Source organism: Sturnira hondurensis, unplaced genomic scaffold (genome assembly GCF_014824575.4).
Source record: "Sturnira hondurensis isolate 20B ecotype Veracruz unplaced genomic scaffold, ASM1482457v3 Scaffold0007406, whole genome shotgun sequence".
Classification (NCBI taxonomy): Eukaryota; Metazoa; Chordata; class Mammalia; order Chiroptera; family Phyllostomidae; genus Sturnira; species Sturnira hondurensis.
In genome coordinates this window covers 17,610,807-17,635,401 of record NW_028080037.1, presented here as the reverse complement: position 1 = coordinate 17,635,401, position 24,595 = coordinate 17,610,807, and the positions used below count along the sequence as shown (strand labels likewise).

Sequence of the window (24,595 nt, the reverse complement as noted above, 5' to 3'; positions counted from 1 at the left end):
CCCCTCCCCTCCGCTGTGTCCCCTCCCCTCCCCTCCCATCCTTGGCAGTGAGACTCTCCCGTCCCTTCCAGATCAGCCCATCGGATGGGAAGATCCTCAGCTTTGGGCAGGTGAAGAACTCTGAGGTGGAGCAGGTGAAGGGTGTCACCTACTCGCTGGAGTCATTCCTGGGCCCTCGTGCCTCTCCGGAGGACCTGCCCTTCCCACCAGGTGGGTCCTTACCTGGTCATAGCCTGTGGCCCTGCTACAGTGTGGCTGGGCTGGAGTTCAGAGGGGAAGGTTTGGAGCAGGTTGGGGATGGAGGGAGGGACTCTGGGATGGCTGTAGGAACTGAGCTGGCCCCTGGGCCAGGAGTCCTTCTGCCCAGAGCTTTGGGGCGTCCCTGGAGCCTGTGTCCAGACTGTGTGCAGGCCCCCTGCTGGGAGGCATTGGGTGCTTGTCTCATAGCCTGGCCCTCGGGTCCGCTCCACCTGCCCCCACAGCTGCCTCCTGCAGCTCCTTTAGGAACCAGCTGGTCACCAGAGAAGGGAACGAGCTCTACCACTGCGTCATCTACCTGGCCCCTGGGGACTACCACTGCTTTCACTCTCCCACTGACTGGACCGTGTCCCACCGCCGCCACTTCCCAGGTAGGCCAAGGCTGGCACGTGACTGAGTTGCCTCTGAGGCCCAGACAGATGCCCTCAGCTAGGTTTCAGGGGACCCAGGCTGCAGATTTCTGCTGCTGAGGCCGAGTTGACCACTTTAGTCCAGCTGGGCGTGGTTAGAGCAGGGTGGCTGGAGAATAGCCCCTGTGGTTTGGAGTATCCGGGCCCTGCGAGGCTGGTCTTCCCGCTGGGAGGGGAGTAGCAGTGCCCTTGCTCCCGTAGGCTCCCTCATGTCTGTGAACCCCGGCATGGCCCGCTGGATCAAAGAGCTCTTCTGCCACAACGAGCGGGTGGTCCTGACTGGGGACTGGAAACACGGCTTCTTCTCGCTGACAGCTGTGGGCGCCACCAATGTGGGCTCCATCCGCATCTACTTTGATCGGGTAAGCAGAGCCCAGGCCCTGCTGAAGCCCAAGCGCTAGGCCACTTGGGATCCCTCTGCCCTGTCTACCCCCAACTTGCACTTCGCTTCTGCTGGAAACCAAAGGGGAATGGTGATCTTGGATGGAACATGCCGATCGGAGGCCCACTGTGAGGAGACAGCCAGTGCCCGCCCTGCCTAAGGCGCTGCCTCTCTCAGTGTTGGTTTGTGACTGCCCGTTGTCCCCAGGTGCTATCTTGCAGTGCCATTTGTGGGGAAGCGAGTCGGGTCTGACCCTCCCTGTCTGTCAGTGGCCCAGCTCATAGCGGGTGTGGGGCACTGTGTCTGGTTAGACAGCCAGTCCCTGGGCTGAGTTGCTCTCCCCACCTCCCTTTCCAAGCTGGGTTGGGGACAGACAGGCTGCAGAGGTGCGTTCCAGGTCCAGATTACAGGTGTCTACATGCTCTGCCTCCCCCAGGACCTGCACACGAACAGCCCCCGGTACAGCAAGGGCTCCTACAACGACTTCAGCTTCGTGACACATGCCAACAAGGAGGGCATTCCCATGCGCAAGGGTGAGCACCTGGGCGAGTTCAACCTGGGCTCCACCATCGTGCTCATCTTTGAGGCCCCCAAGGACTTCAACTTCAAGCTGAAAGCAGGACAGAAAATCCGATTCGGGGAGGCCCTGGGCTCCCTCTAGAGCCTCCTTCCTGGCTACAGCTGCTGAGGGACCTTCCCTGAACAGACAAGTGGGAGTCTTCTCAGCTGTCTGTGGGGGACTCAGCACCACGGAGTCTGACCGGGCAGGACCTGGATGACTTCCGTTCCTGCCGTCCCAAAGGTGCAGATGAGGTCAGCGCTCCCATCACGCCCTAGATCTGCGCCGTACATCCCCTCTTCCCACCCTAAAGAGGAAGTGAATGCCAGGGTGATCAGAGATTCCCTTTGGGGGAGAGAGGGTTTCACCCCTGTTGTGTAGACCAGAGACCTTGTGTCTCCTGGCTGAGCATTCAGTTGGTCCTGGTTCCCGTCGAAGATGGTAAGTGGTAATGTACCTTTGCTGTTCCCCCTGTCTCTGCTTTTGGCCTCACCTGCACAGGTGAGGTGCCTCCTGGCACCAACTGTGGGCCCACCTACCCCCAGAGCAGGACCACATGGCCTTTAATGCAACTGCTTTTTGTTTCTCAATTCACCCCTGCTCATTGGGAAAAGCTGTCTTCACACTTGTGGCTGAATGCATCACCTGGCTCTGCCAGTGTCTTCTGAGGATGGTGATTAATGGCCAGTGCTTTGCAGACCCCAGTGAGTGACCTTCTGGAGCATTAAGACCAATTACTGAGCCCACCTCACTGGTGTCCCGCATGGATGGGGTAGGCAGGTAGTGATTGCACGCTGGGGCCAGGGGAGAGCTCGTGTCCCCTCCCCAGATCCAGACCTCCATTAAATATGGGAAAGTTGCTGCTATTGATTCAGGGGCTTATGTTGGAGGCAAAGGAGCCTTGGTGTATTGGGTGGGGAGGTGGAGTCAGTGCCTAGAAAACCTGTCCCCGGGTAATAGGTATGCAGTCCTTAGGAAGCCAGTGATGGTGGGGACAGGGCCAGGTTTCATGTCTCCTGGGGACTCTGAATTTCTCCTGCAGGAGAAGCCATTTGAACTTTTTCAACTGTATCAGTAGCTCAGTATTTTTGTATGAGAAGTGGGAGACTTCTGAACAGTAATTCATTTAATTGCAACATTTTGAAATAAAAAAATGAAACTCAGTTTAGCTTTGCATTCTGTTCCTGGAGGGGGGCCAAGGTCTCCAGGGGGCTGCGGCTCTAGCACAGAGCCTGCCGCAGTGCCTGCACTCGGGCAATGCAGGCGTCGATGGGCTGTCGCTGAGCCCGGAGCTCTGCAGCCAGCTGTCGGATCTGCAGTTCCACCTGGGGGCCAGGTAGGGACAGGCTAAGCTGAGAGGAAGCACATGCAGAGCCCATTCCAGGACTGTGTGGGACCTCACCTCCTTCAGTTCTTCCTGCACCTGCTGCTCTGCTTCCTGGTCATCAGGCCTAGGCTCCTCCCGGCTCAGCTCCAGCCACCGGCGCAGGCTGCTCGCCTGCCGCTGGTAGGACCTGAGGCAGTGAGACACCTGCTGTGTGCCTGGCTGGGCCCTTGCTGGCGGCCCAGGGTTGGAGTGAAGCACATGGGCTGTTTACTAAGGCAGGTGGAGGGGGGGAGGGTTGTTCCTGTTCCTCTCCCAGCCTCCACTCTGTCCAGCAGATGGCACCTCAGATGGGCCCAGGGGGAAACCCCTCCCTGTACTTGCACGGATGCTGCTTATGGTGAGGGCCCCCGTCCTGGGCTTAGAGGCTGTGGGCTCAGGACCCAGAGCACAGGCAAACCAGGACAACCCACTGCATGCAGCTGGGGCCAAGGCCTGTCTTTGCACCTTTTCATCACGTGACCCATTCAGGTTTAAAGTTTTGCTCAGCTTTTTTGTCCCTCTATCCCACAGGTAAGGCCAAGCCAGCCTTCCTAAGGAGGACTGGAGGGATAAAGGTGCCCCCTGTGTTTGGGGCGGGGCGGGGGGGGCAGTGCACAGTGCAGGCGAATCAGCTTTAGTGCCCTGGCAGCCAATTCCCAGCTGTTCTCTGTGGGCAGGGGTGTTTCTGGGTCTTACCTGAGGTTCTGCTTCATGCTCTGGTAGTCCTGCAATTGCCGCTGGATGTCCTCAAGTTCAGCCTCCAGGCCAGTATGGCCCATAACAGCAGGAAAGCAGGCCTGGTCTTGACCATCCTCCTGGCTGGGCCCAGGTGGAATGGAGGGAGTCCAGGTGCCGGGAGTGGCCCAGGTGCTTGCTGTGCTGACAGACCTTAGGCACACACCTGCAGTTTCAGAGCCAGGCCCAGGCTGGGTGCCTGTGAGGTCCCCAGGAAGGAGCAGACGGGGCTCAGGGACACTGGCTGGCCCTACGGGGACCTGGGGCACACAGGCAGGGGAGGTCGGCCACGCTGATGTCTGCAAAGGAAGGAAGGACACTAAGCAGGGAAGCGGGAGGAAGGCCTGGGACAGGGTGCCAAGGCTGCAGGGGGAGAGTAGGTGAGGCCCCAGGAGCTGGGCCTTCCCACAGCCAGCGCACCCAGAGTCCTGGCCCATCCTCCTCCCTTCAGGACCAGACACCGAGCACCCCACACCTCTGCAGTCTGGTCCCACCCCTTCCCAGGGCCTGGTGCAGCACTGTTCCAAACAGCCCTTTCAAGCCTTCCGGACCTTTCACCCCTGCCCCACTCTGAGCTATGACCTTTCAGTGAGAAAGTGTTCAGAGACCACTGTTCTTGTCCAGCCACCAACCTCCATTCCTCCCGATCCCTCCTGGTGAGAAGGCCGCCCGCCCCTCCCGACTCCTGCAGGTCTCTCCAGGCACCAACTCCTGGGACAGCCCAACCCCACTGCCGTCTCCTCAGCTACAGGGCCCCCTGGATTTCTCACTCCTCCCTGCCCCGACTCCTTGATTTTGATTCTCAATTTTGATCTCCAGACCTGGCTCACAGTCCCGTTGCTTTATCTCAGATTTAAGAGGTTCAAAACCCTTAATACTCCACCCACATGGGCCCCCCAGTGTTCCTTCTTTCAGTGAGAGAACTCATTATTCCTTGAGTTATCCAAGCCAGAGCCCTTCCTTCACTCGTATCAAGCCCATCAGAACAAGCCCTGCCTGCTCTGCCTCCCACCGGTTCCAGCCCCGTCTGCCGCCACCAGTGCCTTGTGCTGGGCCTCCAGGTCACAGCAGCCCAGCACCCTCCACAGCTTCCCACTCTCTCTAAAGCCCACTTTCCCCAGGGCCTGTGCAGCCCTGTGTGATCTGCAGTTTCTATGCACATCCTGTCTCTGCCTCTGGGATGCATGCAGCCTCCTGAGCAGGGCCTCGGTGGGCAGTTCCCTTCTGTGTCCCTTGAACAGTGGCACCCAACCCATACTGTGCCATGGTGAATGAACGAGTGGCCCCACCGCCTCTTCCTGAGATCGGGTTCTTCTAGAAGCAGTAGGTCCAGCTGTAGCTACAGCACCAAGGGCACAAGAAAGAGCACTGAAGACCAGACCAAAGAATGGGACCCCAGGTGACCTGAGAGGACTTACCCTAGCGGGTGCCTCCACCCCACGTGGCATGAAGGAGGACGGGGGCAGCAGCTCCGGGCCCATATTCACCATGGGGGACAGCTTCAGGCCAGGGCCGCCTGGCAGGGTTCCAGGCTGAGGCAGGGAGCTGCTCTGGACCAGTACTGTCTGGGCCTTTTCCAGCAAGGGCCTCGTCAGGGGAGGGGCTGCTGGCTGGGCCATGCCTAGGCCTTGCTCCCTTGGCACCTCAGGCCTGAGTAGGGGGAAAGCAGGAGTGGGTCAGGCCTCAGTACCCTCCTGAGGAGCTGGAAGGAAAGGGGGCATCCACCTCAGGCCCCAAATCGAGGTACCATAGGCTTTTGGGGGCCCAGGGCTATACGACCTACCCCTGCCCACCAAGGGTGCCGTAAGCCAGGGGCCTCTGGCTCTGCAGGGGATCCAGCAAGAAGTTTGGACGTCGTGGCTGCTTCCTTGCCGAGCGGACAGCATTGCTGGGAAGAAACATGGGCCTGTTCCTTCCAGGCTGTCCAGGGGCTGCAGGGGGCCGAGACCTCTGGGGTAGGGAGTCATCCGGTCCAACCCCTCCAGTCCCACAGGGAGACTGAAGGCCAGAGAAGGAAGGGCCCTTGCCTAAGGTCAGCAGGTAAGGTGGGGTGGGCCTGAGCCACGGAGAACTAGCAATTCCAATGGGGCGAATCTGGTGCCTCATCCATGTCATCTCGTTTGAGCTTTACAGTGACCCCGATGATGCAGTTGCTTGTCCCATGTCACAGGGGAGCAAGCTCTCAGGGTCAAGGTATGAGGCAGATACAGCAAGACTAAGGTCCCGGCCAGTGCCCCTCCCCACTGGTGACCTTCCCCAGGCTCAGCACTGGGCACTCAATGCAAACAGCCGCATCAGCGGTCTGCTGGGATGGGGCAGGGACCAGGGTGTAAAAAGTGGGGTGTCCAAGAGGGAGCCCTATTTCCTGGATGTTAGGGGAGGAGAGGAACACTGGCAGGTCTGGGGGCAGCAGGGCGGCTCTTCCTCGTGTTGTGTCCTCTCCCTGAGCTTGGGAGGGACAGTCTGTAGGGACAGGTCCTACTAGAGAGAGGACTCCCAGTAGTTCAGCCATGGCCCTGAGGGATGGCTACTCACAGCTCTGGGAGTTGGGGCTCCCCGGCATCTAGGGCCAGGCCACCCAGAGCTCTCTGCAGCCTGTGAGCAGCCCGTGGCCTCTTGGTTTCCAGGGCGGCATCCCCAGCACCAGCAGCGACGTGGTTGGGAAGGGGACCCTTGAATGTCACCCTCCTGCTGGACACGGTGGACGTGGGGGGTTGAGGCGCCCTGCCTGGGCCCAGCACCTTCTGTTTCCACAGCATGGCACAGCGGTGAACTGCCCGGTGGAGGCTGTGGGCCGCCTGCAACGACCTCTATCAGATCCCGCCATGGCCTGCCCACTCCCCCCTAGAAGGGCGGGGGACCCTGGGCCTACCTGCACCTGCTGCTGTGCATGCAGCTGCTGCCGGAGCGTCTTCACACCGGCGGCAAACCGCAGGAGGCAAGTGACGCCCTCCTGGAGGAGCTGCTGGTGGTAGGCCTGCACTGCCCGCTCCAGCCTCGCCTTCTTCCTCCTCCTTTCCAGCACAAATCCCCACCACGCAGCCCACACCTCCGGCGGGGTTGGGGTGGGAGAACGTGAGGAGGCCTGGCCCTCCCTGCTTAAGCTCCCCCAGGGGCTGTGCCTGCAACCCACCCTGCCCTCCACTGAGGCTCAGTCCTCTCCCAGGAGCAGCGGGGCAGTGGGCTGAGGAGCCCCCAGTACCTTTGCCTGCAGTGAGAAGGCCCAGAACCATAGGGCTCGGGCTGTGCTCTGCTGCTCCTGCCTCCTGTTCACCAGCTGTGGGCCAGAAAGGAGAGGTTACCGAAAAGCCACCTTCAGGGAAGCAACCCCGACCACAAGGCCCTGTCACTGTCAGACCCCTCTCTGCCAGGCCCTGAGGGGCTTGATCAGGGACTGATCCTCTGGCAGGAACAGAAGCAAAGGGCTCCAGGGGAGGGAATCCTTGGGGGCAGCACGCTGGGCTGGCCAGAGAAAGGCTGGGGACACGTCCACATTGCAATCCGGGGAGCGAGAGGGACCCCTGCAGGTGAAGGTTTGCTGAGCAGGATGCGGTCCCGCCTGGCGTTTTATCAAGGCCTTGCATAGACTTAAAAGCAACTCCCATTAATTTTTGCATTTACCCTGAAGTATTTTTTATTTAAGATTTTGTTCATTTATTTTAGAGAGGGGAAGGTAGGGAGAAGGAGAGGGAGAGAAACATTGATATGTGAGAGAAACATTGATCAGTCGCCCCCTGCGTGCATCCCACCTGGGGACCAAGCCTCCAACCCAGGCATGTGCCCTGACCCGGAATGAAACCTGTGACCCTTTCGCTTTGCACGATGACACCAAACCGACTGAGCCACACCAGCCAGGAACTGATGTATTTTTTAATGTGACACACAGGATCCTGAAGTGACTTGGCCTTATATAGTCACCGGTGGAAGGAAGCTGGCAATGCCCAGAAATGCCGGGGTGAGGGGTGGGGCGTGTGGTGGGACAAGCCCTGGGGGAAGGGGTTCCTCAACAGCTCCCACCTGCTGTCTCCACTGGCAGAAGCAAGACCGGCTGAGTGTCTGGGCCAGGAGTCGGGCGCTCTGCCTCTGCAGGAGCTGGGAGAGAATGGGCGCAGAGGGAGCAGCCTGAGTGTCACCAGGTGCCTCACACCCAGACCACAGCCTCCCCACCCAAGTGAACGGTCTTCCCATCACCAGGTGCCCTGTGTGAAGCCAGGGACCTCCTGCACCAGGCAGGGGCTTCTAGATGATTCCACAGGTCCTCTGGCCCTGACAAGCCGTGACGCAGACTAAACAGGGTTTCTCTGCTGACCCATCATCCACCAGCGGGAGACCCAGTCGGAGGCTGGCGTCCCCCCAGGCATCCCAGAAAGGCTGGGGCAGCCTTGCGCCCACAGGACCCCAGGCTGCCCAGCATCCGCACTGGCTGCTGTGAGTTCTGCAGGAAGGACCTCTTCCCCCGGGAGGTGGTCTCCTGGCCTGGACGGCTGCGCCACACAGGGGAGCTGGGGGAGCAGCTGCCTGCCTCACCTTCTTCCTGACACAGCCCAGATGGTGCAACTTCCAGCAGGCCAGGCCCCGCAGCAGCAGCTGCCGACGGTAATGCTGCGCCGCTCTCTCCAGCTGGGCTCGCTGCTGGGCTGCCCTCCGGCCACGCTCCCACCAGCACCGAAACCAGGTCCTGAGACGGCCTAAGGCAGGTCCGAGTCAGTTTGCTCTTTTGTAGGATCTATACGAACTATGTCGGGGCAGGGTTTAGAGAGCAGAGTGGCGAAGGCTGTGTGGGGAAGTCGGGTGTCCGCCCACACCCAGTGAGGCCACCACACGTGGATTTTCCTCTGTGGACAGCTCTGGCCACCGTTAGCAACTGTGAGCTCCCGGGGCACTGGAAGCAGGTCTGTGCTTGCTGTCGTGACCTGCCCGAGAGTCCACCAGAGCCACAAGGACCGCAGTGTGCCGGGGTCCCTCAGGTAAGTGCCTGATGCTGCTGGGCGACCCAGAGGTCTGACGGGGGGAGAGGCGTGGCCTTGTCTTGCCGGGGAGGAAACCTCGGCTCAGAGTCCAGCAGCCCGAGCCAGGCAGGGCCGGCATCCTGCATTTGGTGTCTGTGTCACCAGGTTCCCTCTGGAGGAAACCCTTTTCTGTTTGGTTGTTTTTTACTCTGGATTTCTTCCTTTTCTTAGGCTCTGAGAGAGGAGCACTGATGCCCAGATGGGGTACCCTCCAGTGCCTGCTGGGGGTCGGGGCAGCGCTCCCGACCTAGAGGCCGAGCGTTAGCACTGAACGCTGACACCCTCGGGCCCTGCTGTGAGCACACATACATCAGTCTCACTGGGTCCTCATAGGAACCCCAAGAGACAGGCAGCATATCCCCACTTTACAGATGGAGAAACTGAGGCTCAGAGCCGAGGACTTGCCCCAGATGGCAGAGCCAGCACTTGACCCCTGCCTGCACTTTGTAAACACTGTTTTAACCATGACACCTCACTCCTGGTTGGTCCTCCTCCGGCCCCCAAGCCCCACACTCGGACTGCCAAGGTGTGCCTATACAGAGAGGCCTTCGTTGAGCCAAGAAATGGCCCCACAGGTACCCAGTGCGCGTCTGCAATGTGCTGAGACCACAGTCTCAAGTCTCCCAAGGTCCTTGTACTATCCTTCGTGGACATGGCAGTCCCAGGGCCTGGTGTGTCCGTAAGTCAAGGAACAGCAAGGACCGCTGTGAGCCCTAGAAGCCGGAATAGCCAAGGAAGGATTCTTCCTAAGCCTTCAGAGGGAGCATGGTCCTGCCAGCACCTTGACCTTGGAATGGCCCCCAGAACTCCGAGAGAACAATTTTCTGATGTTTTAAACTTCCCGGTCTGTGGTGCTTTGTCCCCTCAGCAGCAGGAAACTAATGCACATGAAGGAGTCAAAGACTAAAGGGAAGCAAACAGCGCAGCCTGACAGTCCTGGGCCCTTCACAATCCTCTCCTCGGCTGCCAGGGCCCCACTTACCCCTGTCCAGCACCGTCTGAGCCTCCCTGATGGCGCAGTGCCCCTGCTGTCGGCGGTATATCTGCACAGACGCCGCCTCCCGCCACCGGACCAAGACCTAAGGGGCAGTGACCACAGCATGTCCCGAAGTCCTGGGGACACCCAGCTCTGCTGGCAGCCCTTCAGGGAAGGAGGCCAAGTGGCAACACACGGCGCTGAGACGCATTCCTGGGAGCGTGCACCCCCCATGCAGGCCATACTCGCAGGCAGGGCCCGTCCCCTCACAGGAAGCCCAGTGGCTCAGGTGATGGGCCTTTTCCACCAGAAGGAACTGGACATCATTCTGCTGTATTCGTTAAACAGACACTACACATTACACGCAGTCTTTCGTATGTGAGACTGACGAAATCACACTGACAACACTTTAAAAAGGAGTCAAGCAGCCAGGGGATGCCTGCTTGGTGCCTGCTCCCCAAACCATCATAAACTCCATTCACCCCAGAAAGGCCACCTCCCTTCTGAGCCCTGGAGCTGAGCAGAGTCCTGACCCTGCCCCCAGAGCAGGGGAACCACACGCTGGCTGAGGCGCTTTCCTGCAGATAGACTGGGCACCGGCGGCCGTGCGTGCTCCCTCTTCCGCTCCAGACACTGCAAAGTTGTTGGGAGCGGCCGGCCCGCCTGCCAGCCAGGCTCCAACCTGCCACTACCTGCCACAGCACCCCTGAGTACCGGGACCACCTCTGCCATTGCATTTGAGTCCCATCTGTCTTCCCGCGGCCACCTCCTACTACCCCCTCCCCTCTCCCAGCACATGGGGACCAGACCCCACCAATTCGCACCAACAGTGACCAAATGGGATGCCCCACGCTTTCCAGAAAGTCCTGAGGCCCAACACCCTGCAAGGCTGATGAGCAGGGGCCAGCATCCTCTTCTGACCCACGTGGAGACGCGATTAAATGGCTTGTCCCGGTGGAAAAGTCCATGTGTGCAAAATGCTGGCTCTGACCCAAACTACTCACTACATGCTGTCTTCTGCTTTCATAAATATTGGTTCATAATTAAGTAAAATAAATAAAACCCAGCGGCTCACCTGGCAGAGGAGTCATCCCGTCTCTAGGTTCCTTGTTCCCACTCACATCCCCGGCACCACCGCCCGCACCACCGCCCTGCAGGAGCACAGTCCCAAACCCTCCTGGGTGACCGGCTGGCCTCCCCAGGCCTCACCTTGAAACACAGGGTCCTTCTATAGTGAGCTCTTGCTCGAGAGGTTTTCTTAGCTTCATCCACGCGGGCTATGGTGTTCTCCCTCCAGCGATGGAACACATTCCTGCGGGTACACAGGCCAGGACAGGGGGTGACACCGGTGTGTAGAGAGCGCCCGAGGCTTCTGGGAACCACTGCTGGTTCTTCGGGCTCTCCTGGATCGAGGATGCGCTGTGCTGCAGAGCATCCCTTTCACCGATGTTTACACCGACGTGGACATGCAGCTCTCGGTTGCAGCCAGGCCCGTCTGGTGCTGGCCCTGGACAAAGTCCCCATCCTGCCTGGGTCTGGAGCTGCTCCCCAATCCTCATGCTGGGCCCAGGAGATGCTGGGAGACTCACCACAACAGCTGCCTCTTGTGCTGGCTCTCCCTGGCCGCCACCTCTTGTAGGATGCTCCGCACCCGGCTCTGGTAAGTCTGTAGGAGACCAGGACTGGAGGCCACCCCCGGGTGCTATTCCCAGGCAGGCCTCAGAGGGTCTCGGCAGGGCCTTTGATGCTAACAGCACTCACTAGAGGGTGGGGGGGAGGCCAAAGGCCCCAGGCCAGGAGACCACCCTGGGGCCAGGAGACCACCCACACAACAGGGAGGGGACCGTCTCACTAAGTCCTCACCTCCTAAGTCACACCCTGGACTGCTGGACCAGGGGCCACTTTGAGAGTAAGGCTGGGGTGCCCAGACAGTGTTTGTTTTTACTTTTCTTGTTTGCATTCTCCAAGCAAGTGTGGAGAACTTAGCCCTGTGGCTGGAAGACCCACTGTCCAGGGCGCTTGTTCTGAGGATGGTGGGATTACTCTTTTGTGAGCAGGGCAGGAAGAACCAAGAAGGGAGACAGTCTTCAGCATCCCCCTCCCCCAAAGGCAAGCCCATGAGGAGAGGCAGCAGCTCCTACCCCCCAGGTCTGCAGCACCCTGTGCTGCAAGGTGTGCTGGTGGTGCAGGTCTGCTCGCATCAGCTTCTGCCGCTCAGCGCCCCGCAGGGCCAGACACTGCAGGCAGAGGAGAGAGCCGGCCACGGAGGGCCGGGAAGGACAGGCTTGGCTTGGCCTCCATTTTACATGCAGTTTGGATGAGCTTGGGTGAGGATCAAAACCTGGGAGCCTGGCTTCCTCACCTACAAATAGGTACCTTTGGGGGAGGGGTTGCAATTACAGGGGGCCAGTGCCCGACTTAGGATAAATGCTCCAGCAATGTCAGCACAGACATCTTTGCTCAGAGTAGGGTGGGGATCAGGAATAGTGGCCACAGTAGGGTGGGGACCAGAGTAGTGGCCAGACCAGGACTTTCAGATTCAGTAAGTTCAGATTAGAACAGCCTAGCCCAAAACAGAACAAGACAGTTGAGCCAACCGTCTCATGAAACTAGGCCAACGTTCTTCATCTGCTGCCTGGCCTCTTCCCTGCGCTCTGGGGCAGGTGGTTTCTGAGGGACCGGGGAGCAGCCCATATGGCTGCTGAGTCACACTGACACACAGCTCCACCTGTCCACAAGCCACATGTGGGTGGCACCTGTGCCAAGCCTCACCTCCATCCACCTGTTCCAGGCCCAGTGCAGGAGCCGTGCCGAGTGGAACTCTGCAGCCAGCACCACGCCCTTCTTCCTGTGGGGGGAGTCAGAGCTCAGGGCTGCAGCCCACGCAGCCCAGCGCTGGCTGAGGCCCTGCGGGGGGCGGGGGGCGCCACCTCACCGTCCCTGGCTCCTGCCTAGTGGTTCTTAAATCTGGAAGAGAGTCAAGATCCACTCTGAACAGCCGCCAGAGGATATGGGCTGTCCACCCGGGAAAGTGCACGTGTAATCAAGTTTTCACAGCCTGCCTCACGGGGCTTCAAGTACCACCAAAGCCTGTTCACGTGCAGGTGACTGTGCAGGTTACATGTGGCCAGAGCCCGAGAGGTGGGGAGACCTCCCAGCACACATCCACAAAGTGGATGCAGAAAGGCACCAAGCAGGACAGTGCAGTGGGAACGCTGCCTGTCCTGCCCCACTAACCAAATGCTGTGGTGAAAACTGCCACACTGTGCCCACTGGCCACAGCTGAGGCTCCTGAGGAGGGGGGTCAGCTATTAGTCTGACTATTAGTCTGTTAGTGTATGGTCAGCAAGCCCATTAGTCTATTCCTTGGCCACAGTCACTCTGCATGGGCCCCGAGCAGCGGCAGGGTGCAGCCCAGGGACAGGACTCTGGATCCACAGGCATGTTTGTCCCCGTCACATTCCAGGATCCTCTTGCCACGGCCTTGGTTTCACATGGACTGCTTAGGACTGAAATTTCCAGAACTTAAGACCAGAGTCCAAGCTAACACGACCTTCTGGCCAGGCACTCAGACCTGACACTCAGACCTGACAGTGCTGCCACTCTGACCAAAGCCAGTCTGAGACGGGAAAAGCTCTGGAGGCAGAAGCGCCCACTCACTCTGCTCTGAGCCCTCGGGCTCTCTGCCTCCACGTGGAAAAGGCCTTCCGGAGCCTCCCCCGGCGGTGGTGGGCCCAGGCCACTGCTTGCCGCTGCCGCTCCTGGCGATGTGCTGCCGCCTGCTGCCACCATGTGACCCAGGACCGCCACAGAAGCTGCCGTTCGGCATGAAGGATGGCCTGCCGCAGGATGGGAAAACACCGAATGGGTCAAGTGGGAGGGGACATGGAAGCCAGAAGAATCTAGAGGCTACAAACAATGAGCAATACAAAAGAACGGACATTCGGGAGACATTCGGGAGCCAGCTGCCCTGGCCTAGAAGCCACTATGCAAAGGACACAGACACCCCAGACCCTGGCCCTTCTTGTGCGTCCCAGGCAGGCTGTCCCCAGTGAGGGTCTGGGCTCCAGGTGGTGTCCTGACGGGGAGGCAGTGAATGCAAAAGCCTGAAACGGGTCCTGCCTGTCCCCAGCACCTCCTCAGGGAAAACCACTTACTATTCTCTCTGCCAAGCGGTTTTCTTGATGCCGAAACATCTTCTGCCACCAAATAGCAAATACTTGCTTCTCTAATGTCTCCCTATAAAATAATAATAATAGCACTTAAAATTAAACTAAAAAAGAATGAAAAGTTCCAAGCGGATTTTTCCTTTTACACTGTGCTATTAAGAGAAAAATAAACTTAGAGAGGGAGAAAGAAAAGGGGAAGAAAAGGAAAGCAGAAAACAGTGGTCAAAAAACCCCACAAACAACACAATACTTTCCAAGTATCTCTGGTGTCAGCCAGGCACACATTCAGAAAAGACCCTGACTCTGAGACCCTTTTCTTCTGCAACTCCACGCTGAATTGCCAACAGTGACCAACGATTCCAGTGAGAGCTGTCCCAGTCCATGCTGACCAGCCAGGTCACAACTCCTTGGGACAAATGGCTTGAAACAGATGCCTGGCCCCCAGGGCTGACCAAGAAGGTCTGAGGCCACCCAGGAGGCGGCATGTAAAACCCGCGACCCAGGGGAGGTGGACAGGGAGATAGGTTTAGTACCACACACACACACAAAACACTGTTAGAAAATGAAAAGGCAAGCCATATACTAGAAGATGAGATTTTCAGTACCTATATATATCTGAAATTGGACTTGTATCCAGAATATATGAAGAACTATATATCAATAATAATAAAAAGACACATAACCCAATGTTTTAAAAGCCAGAGAAAAGACTTCAACAGGCACTTCACAAAAGATAAACCAACAGTCAATAAACACATGATAAAAGACAGAGAGTCAAAACCTGAGCCACTGCGCCACTCAGTCCGACGGCAGGACAGACACAGGTAAAGCAGCTGCCGGGGGACAACGTCCCCCTCGGTCACCCAGCAGCTGCAGCAGCTGGAACGCCACAGGGAGTCACAACTCCCCAGAGGAGCTCCGCTACTTCCATTTATTCCCGAGGATGCTCATGACAGGACTCCCGGTGAGGGGATCCTGGCTTCTCGTCCCTCCTAACCCTGCCTCAGAAACAGCAACCAGCCCCAAACCAATCCGTTTCTCTCTGGCCCCCCTCAGAATCCTTCAGAGGGGACCCAGACCTCGCAGACTCCTCTCCCTCTGGTCGAGCAGCACTCGGAGCTCCTCCGATGTTCCTCCTGTTGGTGGAACAACTGGCTTTTGTTCCCAGCTGATCGGGCTTTGATGATGCTCACATCATCAGTCCTCGGGGAAATGAGCACCCCATGCCCACCAGAACAGCTAAGTTAGAGGGCCTGTCAAAACCAAATGTTGGAGAGGGTGTGGAGCGACTGGAATTTTCATATTTTCTGATGGGAACATAAAGTGACGTGACCACCTATAAGCAAATGCTAGGTATCTCTACCCAATGAAAGAACAGTCCACAAACACAAATGTTCACAACAGCTTTATTTGTCACGGCCTCGACCCGGGAAACAACTCCTATTTTAAATGGATCAAAATATTATCCGACATTCATACCACAGAATACTACTCAGCAATAAAAGACTGAACTGCTGATAACATGCAACATGGCTCAATCTCAAACACATTCCACTGAACTTTAAAAGAAGCCAGATACACCCTGGCGGGGTAGCTCAGCTGGTTGGAGCAGCATCCACTGAACTTTAAAAGAAGCCAGATACACCCTGGCGGGGTAGCTCAGCTGGTTGGAGCAGCATCCCGATACGCCGAGGTTATGGGTTCGATCCCCACAAACATCTGTCCATTACCTATAGGATCAGGCAACGCCCCCCCCCCCCCCCCACCGCCTGGTCCTCCTCATCCTGCCCACTCCGCCACCCACCCTGACCCCCTCGGCTCACAGCCAGGCCTCCCCCAGGCTGCAGCCTCCGCACTAGCTCTGAGCTCTAGACCTTGGGGCTGACTTAACTGAGGACACAAGGATCTGTTCTCCTGACTTGTTCAACTGCTTCTTGTGGGACAGCCTTATTTCCCACGAAGCCATTAAAAAGATCTTCCTCCTGCTCCTTGGACTTTAGAATCAAGGAGCTCTGAATTTCAACCCTGGCTCTGCTAATTACTGTTTGTATTACATGAGCGAGCCATGCATCGCTTTGAACCTGTTCTCTCAGGACTGCTGGCAGAAGGGAATTATTGAGGAAGATGGTGATGTCATAGGCCAAAGCATCTGTCTATTTGTTTCCTCTCTCCCATCACATCAGGCCTAGCATAGTGGCAGATACAAAGTTAGCGATGAATCATTTCATTACATTCCACGTACATCTCTGCCCCACTGGCAGCTAAAAAGACAAAGCTCGGCTCCTTGTCTGTCCTAATTTCACGACTTCAAAAAACCAAATCTAGCAGAACAGGAACAAAACGTTTCACGGAAATCACACTCCAGAACGCCTGCCGGAGCAACGCAAGGTCTGACCACATTGATCCAGAGAGCTAATGGGCAGCTTTAATGGAGCTCACTGTGGCTTAAAATGATGGAAGGGGCATAAAACCCAGGCTGTTTTGAAAGCATTTGCAATAAAAATGGACAAAAGTTTTCCCAGGGGAAAATACTGGCTGTCTTCCTGCTACATGGAATCAATGCAGGCACATTATAGGAAAACTTGGGCCTACAGGCCTGGGAGGCTGAAAGACAAAGCAAATGGCTGTGTGGGTGGAAAATTAGACCCCAGACGCCGGCCCCCGCCGTGTACCTGTGAAAGCGCGCTGCTCTCGCATTAAGGACACTTTCTTGATGGTGCCACTGCCAGAGTCTCCTCCATGCCTGGAAGGCCGCGGGCAGGGCTCTCTGCTGGAAGTGACTAACTGCTCGGGCCTGTAACAGCTAAGGTAACACAGTCAATGACCATTATGTGTACTTTACATTAAAAAAGAAAACAACATTTCCAGATCACCCCTTGAAGGAGGTTTGCTTCCTACACAAAATGGAGAAGAAGTTTAAATCATTTTTCATCTCTGCTAACATGATAGGGGATTCATCTCTGTTCACTTAAAAGTAGATTAATGTATATAATCTCTTTGTATATTTATGTGTCTATACATATATTTATATGTATCTAAGTCTTTCACCTATGGCCTAACTGTTCATACCCATTAAGAGGGCATACGAAATAACAGGGACAGGTTTGGCCGGGGTCGCCCTGTTGAATGGCCAGGTGTGGCCAGAGAGAGGCACGCACAGCGCCACCTGGCACTGAAATGCCCATGTGGACAACACCAGTTCCCCTGAGCCTGAATGTGGCCTCGAAATCCTTCTGGGTTCAGCACTAGACAGCCACGCACCACTGGAGCCGGCCTGCAAGACCCCGGGGCTAAATTACAAGCCCTGTGAGAGCTCTCTGCTGTGTCCTCAGTGCCTAGCACAGTGTCTGAGGCACAGTGGCTGCTCAACGAGTCCTTCTTAAAGGGAACAGAACCCGTCTTTCTCACTCTGCCTTCGCTAATCCATCAGCCTGACCTCCACCTCCCCTGCCCACTGTGGGTACCCCACTGTTTAACACAGGGACATGGCACTTATGTTCTGCACTTTTCCCAGTATTTTTTGAAGGTCCCACTGGGAGATGGGTAGCTAACTCATATAATAAAGGAATTTGAGTAAAAATGTACATGGAATGAACGGCCACTGAGAGCACATCGCTCTCAGAGAACACCCACATTTTCAAAGCAGATGAGGGAGTGGGAATGATGCAGACTTTCTGACATCACTAGAGAGCACTGGGGGAAACACCTTCCAGTTTTCATGGCACCCTCTCTTCCAAATCTGAGCACCAAGACCTCTTGGCACAGGCCTTTTCCAAGAACTTTTTTCCGAAGCAAATGGATCCAAGAATGTAAGCCGGCAGAGGCGCCTGCTACGAAGTGCTCCTTACCTGCTTGTACTGCCTCTTCTGAGTGTGCTGCAGCCACCGCCGGAGACACCTGCGCAGCAATGTTCTTCTGAAATACAACACAGAATGCCAAGGCACTGCCCATCCCACTTCCAGGTTTGTCTTTAAATTTTTATTTTGTCTCTGAGGCAGGTAAATTTAGATGTGATTACATTTGAGTGTTAAAGACAACCCTGATTTCGGACTGTGGCTTGCCCCAAAATGATACCAACTTTCTTGTGAACCTAACTAGACCACCAAGTGCGGCATGTGTGGAACTAAGGGAATGGCATGAAGCCCCCCCAGATACCCTTCTTGTTTTAAGGCTGAGCTCTGAGGCTCATTTACGACCACTGTGCTCCCTTCACACAGTGGTTTCAAGAATGAGAACCAGCCCTGGCTGGTGTAGCTCAGTGGATTGAGCTCAGGCCTGCGAACCAAAGAATCGTGGTTTGATTCCCAGTCAGGGCACATGCCTGGGTTGCAGGCCAGTTCCCAGCAGGGGACTCATGAGAGGCAACCATTCATTGGTATTTCTCTCCTTCTCTCCTTCCCTTCCTTTCTAAAGATAAATAAATAAAATCTTTAAAAATAAAAAAAAAGAATGAGAACCACATGCAGTTTTGTAAACCAGGACTTAGAATAATAATACACCCTGATAACTCCAAACTGAATCTGTTAAACATAGAGATTCTGACTTATTAAAAAATGTTCCAAAATTAAACTTCCAAATATGCAAAGTAGGTGCATTAAACTGACTTTTTTTAGGTAGCGGGCTGTAGTGAATAGTGCTCACCTCTGAAGAGTAAGACTAAGGGGCTGGGGGAAGGGACCCAGGTAGCTTTCATTTAACTCTCTGCCTTTCTTCCTATATACTGACTTTTCCTCATGGATATGCGGTGCACTCATATATTTATTTTAACTCAACGATTAACTCTAAAAAAACTGAGGACACCCTCTGCATGGCTCAAGACCAAGCCACAAATATTCACCCGGCCCAAGCCTTCTCCTGAACAGCATTAATGCATGAATTCTACGATGTGAAGGTTACTAAAGCTGGAAGGACTGAAGCAGTGAGCTAGCAAGCACACACTTCAAACCACGGTGGCCGAGAGCCAGTACGAATGCTCCCATTCTGCCTTATCCTCTGATCAGCCAAAAGGGAAACGCAAGCTTAGGAACAACTGGGGTATAGCAGGGCCTTCCTGAACCTGCTGCCGCAACACACGGAAGGGTAAGTGGTCACTCGGAGAACAGTGAGTGCGCCACAGGGGGTCCCTGGGGAGCCCACGGAGAAGGCCCCAGCCCCCACCTGTAGTGGTCCCAGGCGGCTCGCAGGAAGGGCAGCTGCTTTCTTTCCTCCCTCTGCTCAATCTGAGACTGCCAGAGGTTCCAGAACCTGCGTAGCAGCTGAAACAAAACAGGAAGGAAGTGGAAATTTATTAAGGCCAACTGATCTCTCTTAACCTATTAGTTAGGAAATTCCTGCATCAAAAGATTGTGAGGTCCTCCGAAGCGGGAATTACCTCAGTTTGGAGCACCCAACAGGTAACGGACTTGCAGAATGATTATGGAGAAGCTACGTGGAGCTATTCTGGGCCAACACGAAAAGCAAAACAAAGGCTCTTCCAGTCTATGGAAATCAGAAGCTCTTTCTTCGAATATGGGCCTTGTGGGAGACAATGCCCTTGCAGAAACTAAAAGTAAGCCTGTCACATAGGACTGTGACTACTGTGGAGTAGTCTCGCCAAAAAATGTGAAACTTCAATCTAATCCAGCCCTTAGATCTAACGTCTAGTTAGATCAAGTGTACCCTGAGCTAAGTGAAGGTATAGCAGTTACACAGAACAAAGGAAAATCAAATGACATCAAAAGGAAACAAACAGGTAAATTTAGAATATAGAAAACTGTACAAAATAACTGGCCTTCCTTTTCAAAAAGTCAATGTCACACAAAAAAAGTGTACCCTGAGCTAAGTGAAGTGAGCCAGTCACAAAAGGGCTGATACTGTAAATCTGAGGCACCTAGAGAAGTCACATCCACAGAAACGGAAAGGAGAACAGTGGCTGTGAGGGGGTGCGGGGAGGAGAATGGCAGTTGCTGTTCAATGGTGCCGAGTTCCAGTTTTGCAAAATGGAAAAAGTCCTGGAGATGGAGGGTGGTGATGGTTGCACAGCGACTTGAATGTGCTTAATGACATTGAACGGTACACTTAAAAATGGTTAAGATGCCCAGGCTGGTGTAGCTCAGTGGATTGGGCATGGGCCTGCTAACCAAACAACCATGGTTTGATTCCCAGTCAGGGCACATGCCTGGGTTGCAGGCCAGTTCCCAGCAGGGGACGCACGAGAGGCAACCATACACTGATATTTCTCTCCCTCTCTCCTTCCCTTCCCCTCTAAAGATAAATAAATAAAATCTTTAAAAAAATAAAGAAAAGGTGATTAAGACAATAAGTTTTATTGTGTGCATTTTACCACAGTTTAAAAAATAAACATGTTAAACAAAAGAAGTAAGGAGGGGAGGAGATTGTTATTAAGAGACAACCAAATGTAGTGAATAATCAGTCCTTAATTGAAAAAAGTAAAAACAGTTATAAAGACATTTTGAAGGAAATGAATACGGGCTGGGCACTGAGTAATAGGGAAATGCTGTTCACTTTGCTAGGCATCATAATGCTCATGGGTTACATAAGAAAACATTCTTTTGGGGCGATGCATGGATACATGCTGAGTGTTTGGATGGAAAGTGTCATGATGTCTATTTATTTTGAAATGATTCAGAAAAAAAAGGAGGTTGCCCTGGCTGGTGTGGCTCAGTGGATTGAGTGTGAGCTGTGAACCAAAGGGTCGCCAGTTCAATTCCCAGTGAGGGCACAGGCCTGGGTTTTGGGCGAGGTCCCCAGGAGGGGGCATGCAAGAAGCAACCACACATTGCTATTTCTCTTTCTCCTTCTCTTCCCCTCTCTAAAAATAAATAAATACAATCTTTTTAAAAAAAAAGAAAAAAAGGAGGTAGATATAGCAAATATTACCAATTGTTAAATTTAGATGGTATTATATATATCTGCTTATTACACTAGTGTTCCTATTTTTCTATACATTTAAATGTTTTCATAATTAACAACAAAACAAGTAAACACCATCTCTGTGCACCTAGAATCACAATCTACAAGAAGAGATGGAATGCCTGTTGCCCTTGGGCAAACCAGCCCCTGCAGGGAACAGACTGAGGGCACAGACACCACCAAAGCCCCCTAGAGGGCAGGCTTAAACACCCTTCCCTGGGTCAGGGTCAGCGTCCACAGTCCCTGACCTCTGATTCAAGTACTAATATTCTTAGCAAACAGATAAAAAATGGGATTAAACAAGGCAATGACAAAGGTTTCTCTAATGGCTGGCATAGACTACTGAAGAAAACAGGCACCACAGTTGCAGAGTCTACAGGTCAGGGGACAAATCTGCAAGTACAAAGGTTGAAAAGACAGTGGCCATCAGGAGAGGCCCCCGTGATACAGAAGGAGACCCTCACTATGACATCATGCTGCTGGTGAGCGAGATTCCTTCTTATTCGCTGCAGGTGGGCACGGGTCACATTGTCTCTTAGGGCTCTAAAGCCAAAGTGCTGTGAAAAGAAGAAAGGACACGACGGGTCACAAATCAAAATTGCCTGTAATGATAAAAGCAGTGATAAGAAGCTCAGTCACAGCTGGTCACAGCTGTTCCCCTGTCCCCAAGAGTGTTTCTCTGCTTTGAGTCTCAACGGGAGCCTGACACAAGCCAGGCCTCACAGGAGGCATTTAATAAAATAGCTGTGACCCACTCCCCGCTGTCCATGGTGATGCATGGGAACAAACGCATCCTGACCAGGCCGCGTCCCTCTGACCCAGACGGGAACACTACAGACGAAGGTCAACAACATCAGCTCGCCTCTCACAAAGGAGACAGACTTGTAGCCTATGATGTTTTGTTTTTTTTAACCATGTGGGGTCAACGTGCATACTTGCACAATTATAAATGCAGTGTTTTGCAGGAATAGAAGGAAGAGAAGGAATCCACGGTGAGTAGGGGGTTGAGGCGGAATCAGGACATACGTCCTGGGATCCAACTCCATCAACGCCTCACTCGTGGCCAGGGCCCAGGCTTCAGTTTGCGGAGACGGAAGTGAAGCGATCAGGGGTTCTCCCGCTCTGCTCTGGGGAACTCCACAGGCCGCTAGAAGCCACGGTGAGGGCTGGGGAGAGAACAGTACTGCTCCCCGGACCTCGCTTCATCCGCGGCACTGCTGCTCCGATCAACTTCACACACTAGGCTTCCACCACTAAAACGGGGGGCCCGCCAGGTAAAAATCCTCAGGACTAGACCATCTCCAAGATTCCCTTATAGCCCCCGCCTCCTCTGACCCCACACCGTTACCATCTCTGATCCAAACAGGACTAGACCATCTCCAAGATTCCCTTATAGCCCCCGCCTCCTCTGACCCCACACCGTTACCATCTCTGATCCAAAACGACGATAGGGACACCCACCACAAAGGACAGCTTCGCATGAAGGACTGAAGCGCACCACAGGACCAGGGGCCCTGGAAGAGCGTGATGCGGGGCGGAACCCCCAGAGAGGGTGCCTGAGCAGGGCTGACGCACTTACCAGCAAGCAGCGCCTGCAGTGCTCCTCCGCCATCTCCCACCGGGCAGCAGCTTCTGCACACAGCAGCACGTCTGCAGGAGTTAAGGCCTCTGGTCTCAACAGGGTTGCCACCCCCACACGGCACAATCCTAGTGACCCGTCTGAAGGGTGCTGGCTGCAGGGGAGCAGGGGACATGCAGACAGGCTGATGTCCCCGTCTCCTCCTGATGACCCAAGGATGCCTGGGCGAAGGGATTCCATGTGAGTTACTTCTCAAACAGCGGGCCTCCCCTTTCTCTCCTCTGATGCCCCTTTCATGAGAAGCAAAGACTGGCCGAGAGAAACCACCAACAACAGCGGAAAGTATTTCCAAACCGGTGTCTCTAACGCAGAACTTCTCTCTCCTGCGTTCTCTGTTCTGGCATCACAATCCAGTCAGATGTTTCAGCTAAAAACCTTGGAGTTACTTTCAAAGCTTTTCTCCTCCCACTCCTGCCATCTACTCAGTTGCCAAGTGCATCTGCTCTCCCTAAATCTCTCCTGCTCCTCTGTCCCCACCCCCAACACCCTGCAGTGCATCGGACTGGTTCCTCACACAGACTGGTAAGACAGCCACCTCATATAACTCGTGTCCCTGCGCTAGCTTTGCTCCCCTAATCCAGCTTTGCCCTTCCAACGTATAAACCCGCTGTACCCCTTCTCAAATAATTCCAGAGGCTCCCCAGTGCTGCCAAGAGAAAGCCCAAACTCCTGATCACGGCCCACAAGGGGTCCCCAGTCAGCATCCACCTGCACCACCCCACCGCCATCCACCCCCCACAGCTCACTACGATCCTGTCACCCACCCTGAAGGCTCCCCCTCATCGATGCCTGTGTGAGCGCCTCTCCTCCCACCGGAAACACCCCCCGACTTCTCTGCTGGGCGAAGTTGTCACCCCCCAAGACTTCGGTTCGGCTCAAACATCTCCTTGGCTGAATCACCACTGCAGCTCTCCCAGGACTTGATGTAAACCTTTCTCACAGCACATCTCACGTCACACTGCAAAGATTCATTTTCATGTCTCTTGCTCCCACCAGACAATGAACAACTGTTAGTCTTCGAGTGTCCGCCTGTTCCAGAACTCAAGCAGGAGTTGAGAACAAAACAAGAGTTTGATAAGCAACCAAGTGTGTGGATGTACATCCCAGGCAGCCTGAACTCTCACCCCTGGGCACATGCTGTGGCAGGGGCGGCGTGTGCTGGACCCAAAGGCCAGGGCTTTAAAAATCCCGGCTCTGCCAATGTCTTACTGTGAGTTTGGAAATCACTCCCCTGAATGCTTCCTCGTCTGTAAAGTGAGTGCAGTGATGCCCACTCCCCAAGACTGCTATGAAGATTACGGGGACAATGTAGAGCGCCCGCACACAGTAAAAGCTCAATGAACGGAAGCTATGATCATGATGATAGATCCACCAAGAACAGAGGGCTTTCTACAACGGACATGAAATAAAACAAATTTCTGAGACAGAAATGGCTATGGCTATTTCCACCACCTACTGGAGAGAAAGGCTACAAAATTTTAACCTAAGATTCAGGACAGTAGAATTAGCTCCGAGGAGGAGGAGGCGGGGGAAGGGAATGCAGGCAGAGAGGAGCAGACGAGAGCTAGCAATGTTCTATTTTTTAAGTTGAGTGGTGGGTACACAGGTTTTCATTTACTATTCTTTAAACTATAAATATGCTATACATACTGTTTTGTATGAATATTCCCAATCAAAAAACCTTAAAAGAAATCCAGAGAGATCAGCACTATTAAACTATTCAGTAATTGTGTCCTACGTATCTCCTGATTCTTGTTTTATAGGATGCTGAGCTCACGCTGTCCTAGCTGAGGGGGCAGACAGGCTGGGAGGCTGGCAAGGATACAGTGCTTCCAGTGAGTGAAGGCCCGACGCAGCACCATCCTTCCGGCCAGCGCCTCCACCCGCGCGTGGTGAGCATGCAAACTCTCCCTCCGCCGCCAGGCCCGCTGCCAATCACAGAAGTGTGTCTGAAGAACAGTGACTTGGTGGAATCGCTCAGCCAGCTCTGCCACAGAGAAAATAACTTAAGTTCTGACACCCCTCGTTGAGCAATGAACTGGAGGCATCTTTAAAGACAAGGTGAGCCCCACTACTGGCAGACAGCAGGGACTCGAGGCTGCTCTCACAAGGAACTCTAGAATAAATGTTTTCTAAACATGGGAAGGTTATTAGGAACCCCTTAGCTACATCTCTTCTCT

The 24,595-nt window shown here is 54.6% G+C and overlaps 2 protein-coding genes across 7 annotated transcripts in view; one reads left to right on the top strand and one right to left on the bottom strand.

The window, feature by feature from the left end:
• The window catches only part of PISD (phosphatidylserine decarboxylase), a 33,459-nt gene extending 30,687 nt beyond the window's left edge, over window positions 1-2,772 (top strand). For all 6 annotated transcript variants that reach the window (XM_037052572.1, XM_037052573.1, XM_037052574.1 and 3 more), the window contains 4 exons: window positions 72-210; window positions 483-629; window positions 870-1,030; window positions 1,487-2,772. In XM_037052572.1, the coding sequence (XP_036908467.1) occupies window positions 72-210; window positions 483-629; window positions 870-1,030; window positions 1,487-1,711 (672 nt within the window). In that variant the 3' untranslated portion in view covers window positions 1,712-2,772. The remainder of the gene's footprint in view (window positions 1-71; window positions 211-482; window positions 630-869; window positions 1,031-1,486) is intronic.
• The window catches only part of SFI1 (SFI1 centrin binding protein), a 68,094-nt gene continuing 46,219 nt past the window's right edge, over window positions 2,721-24,595 (bottom strand). The window contains 23 exon segments of the mRNA XM_037052566.1: window positions 2,721-2,934; window positions 3,012-3,123; window positions 3,672-4,009; window positions 5,129-5,360; window positions 5,494-5,598; window positions 6,246-6,508; window positions 6,583-6,759; window positions 6,913-6,987; window positions 7,728-7,802; window positions 8,238-8,398; window positions 9,702-9,798; window positions 10,905-11,007; window positions 11,285-11,361; window positions 11,837-11,932; window positions 12,468-12,543; window positions 13,356-13,534; window positions 13,853-13,934; window positions 16,537-16,667; window positions 17,713-17,779; window positions 19,022-19,119; window positions 21,241-21,333; window positions 22,356-22,426; window positions 24,241-24,402. Coding sequence (XP_036908461.1) covers window positions 2,830-2,934; window positions 3,012-3,123; window positions 3,672-4,009; window positions 5,129-5,360; window positions 5,494-5,598; window positions 6,246-6,508; window positions 6,583-6,759; window positions 6,913-6,987; window positions 7,728-7,802; window positions 8,238-8,398; window positions 9,702-9,798; window positions 10,905-11,007; window positions 11,285-11,361; window positions 11,837-11,932; window positions 12,468-12,543; window positions 13,356-13,534; window positions 13,853-13,934; window positions 16,537-16,667; window positions 17,713-17,779; window positions 19,022-19,119; window positions 21,241-21,333; window positions 22,356-22,426; window positions 24,241-24,402 — 2,975 coding nt within the window. The 3' untranslated portion in view covers window positions 2,721-2,829.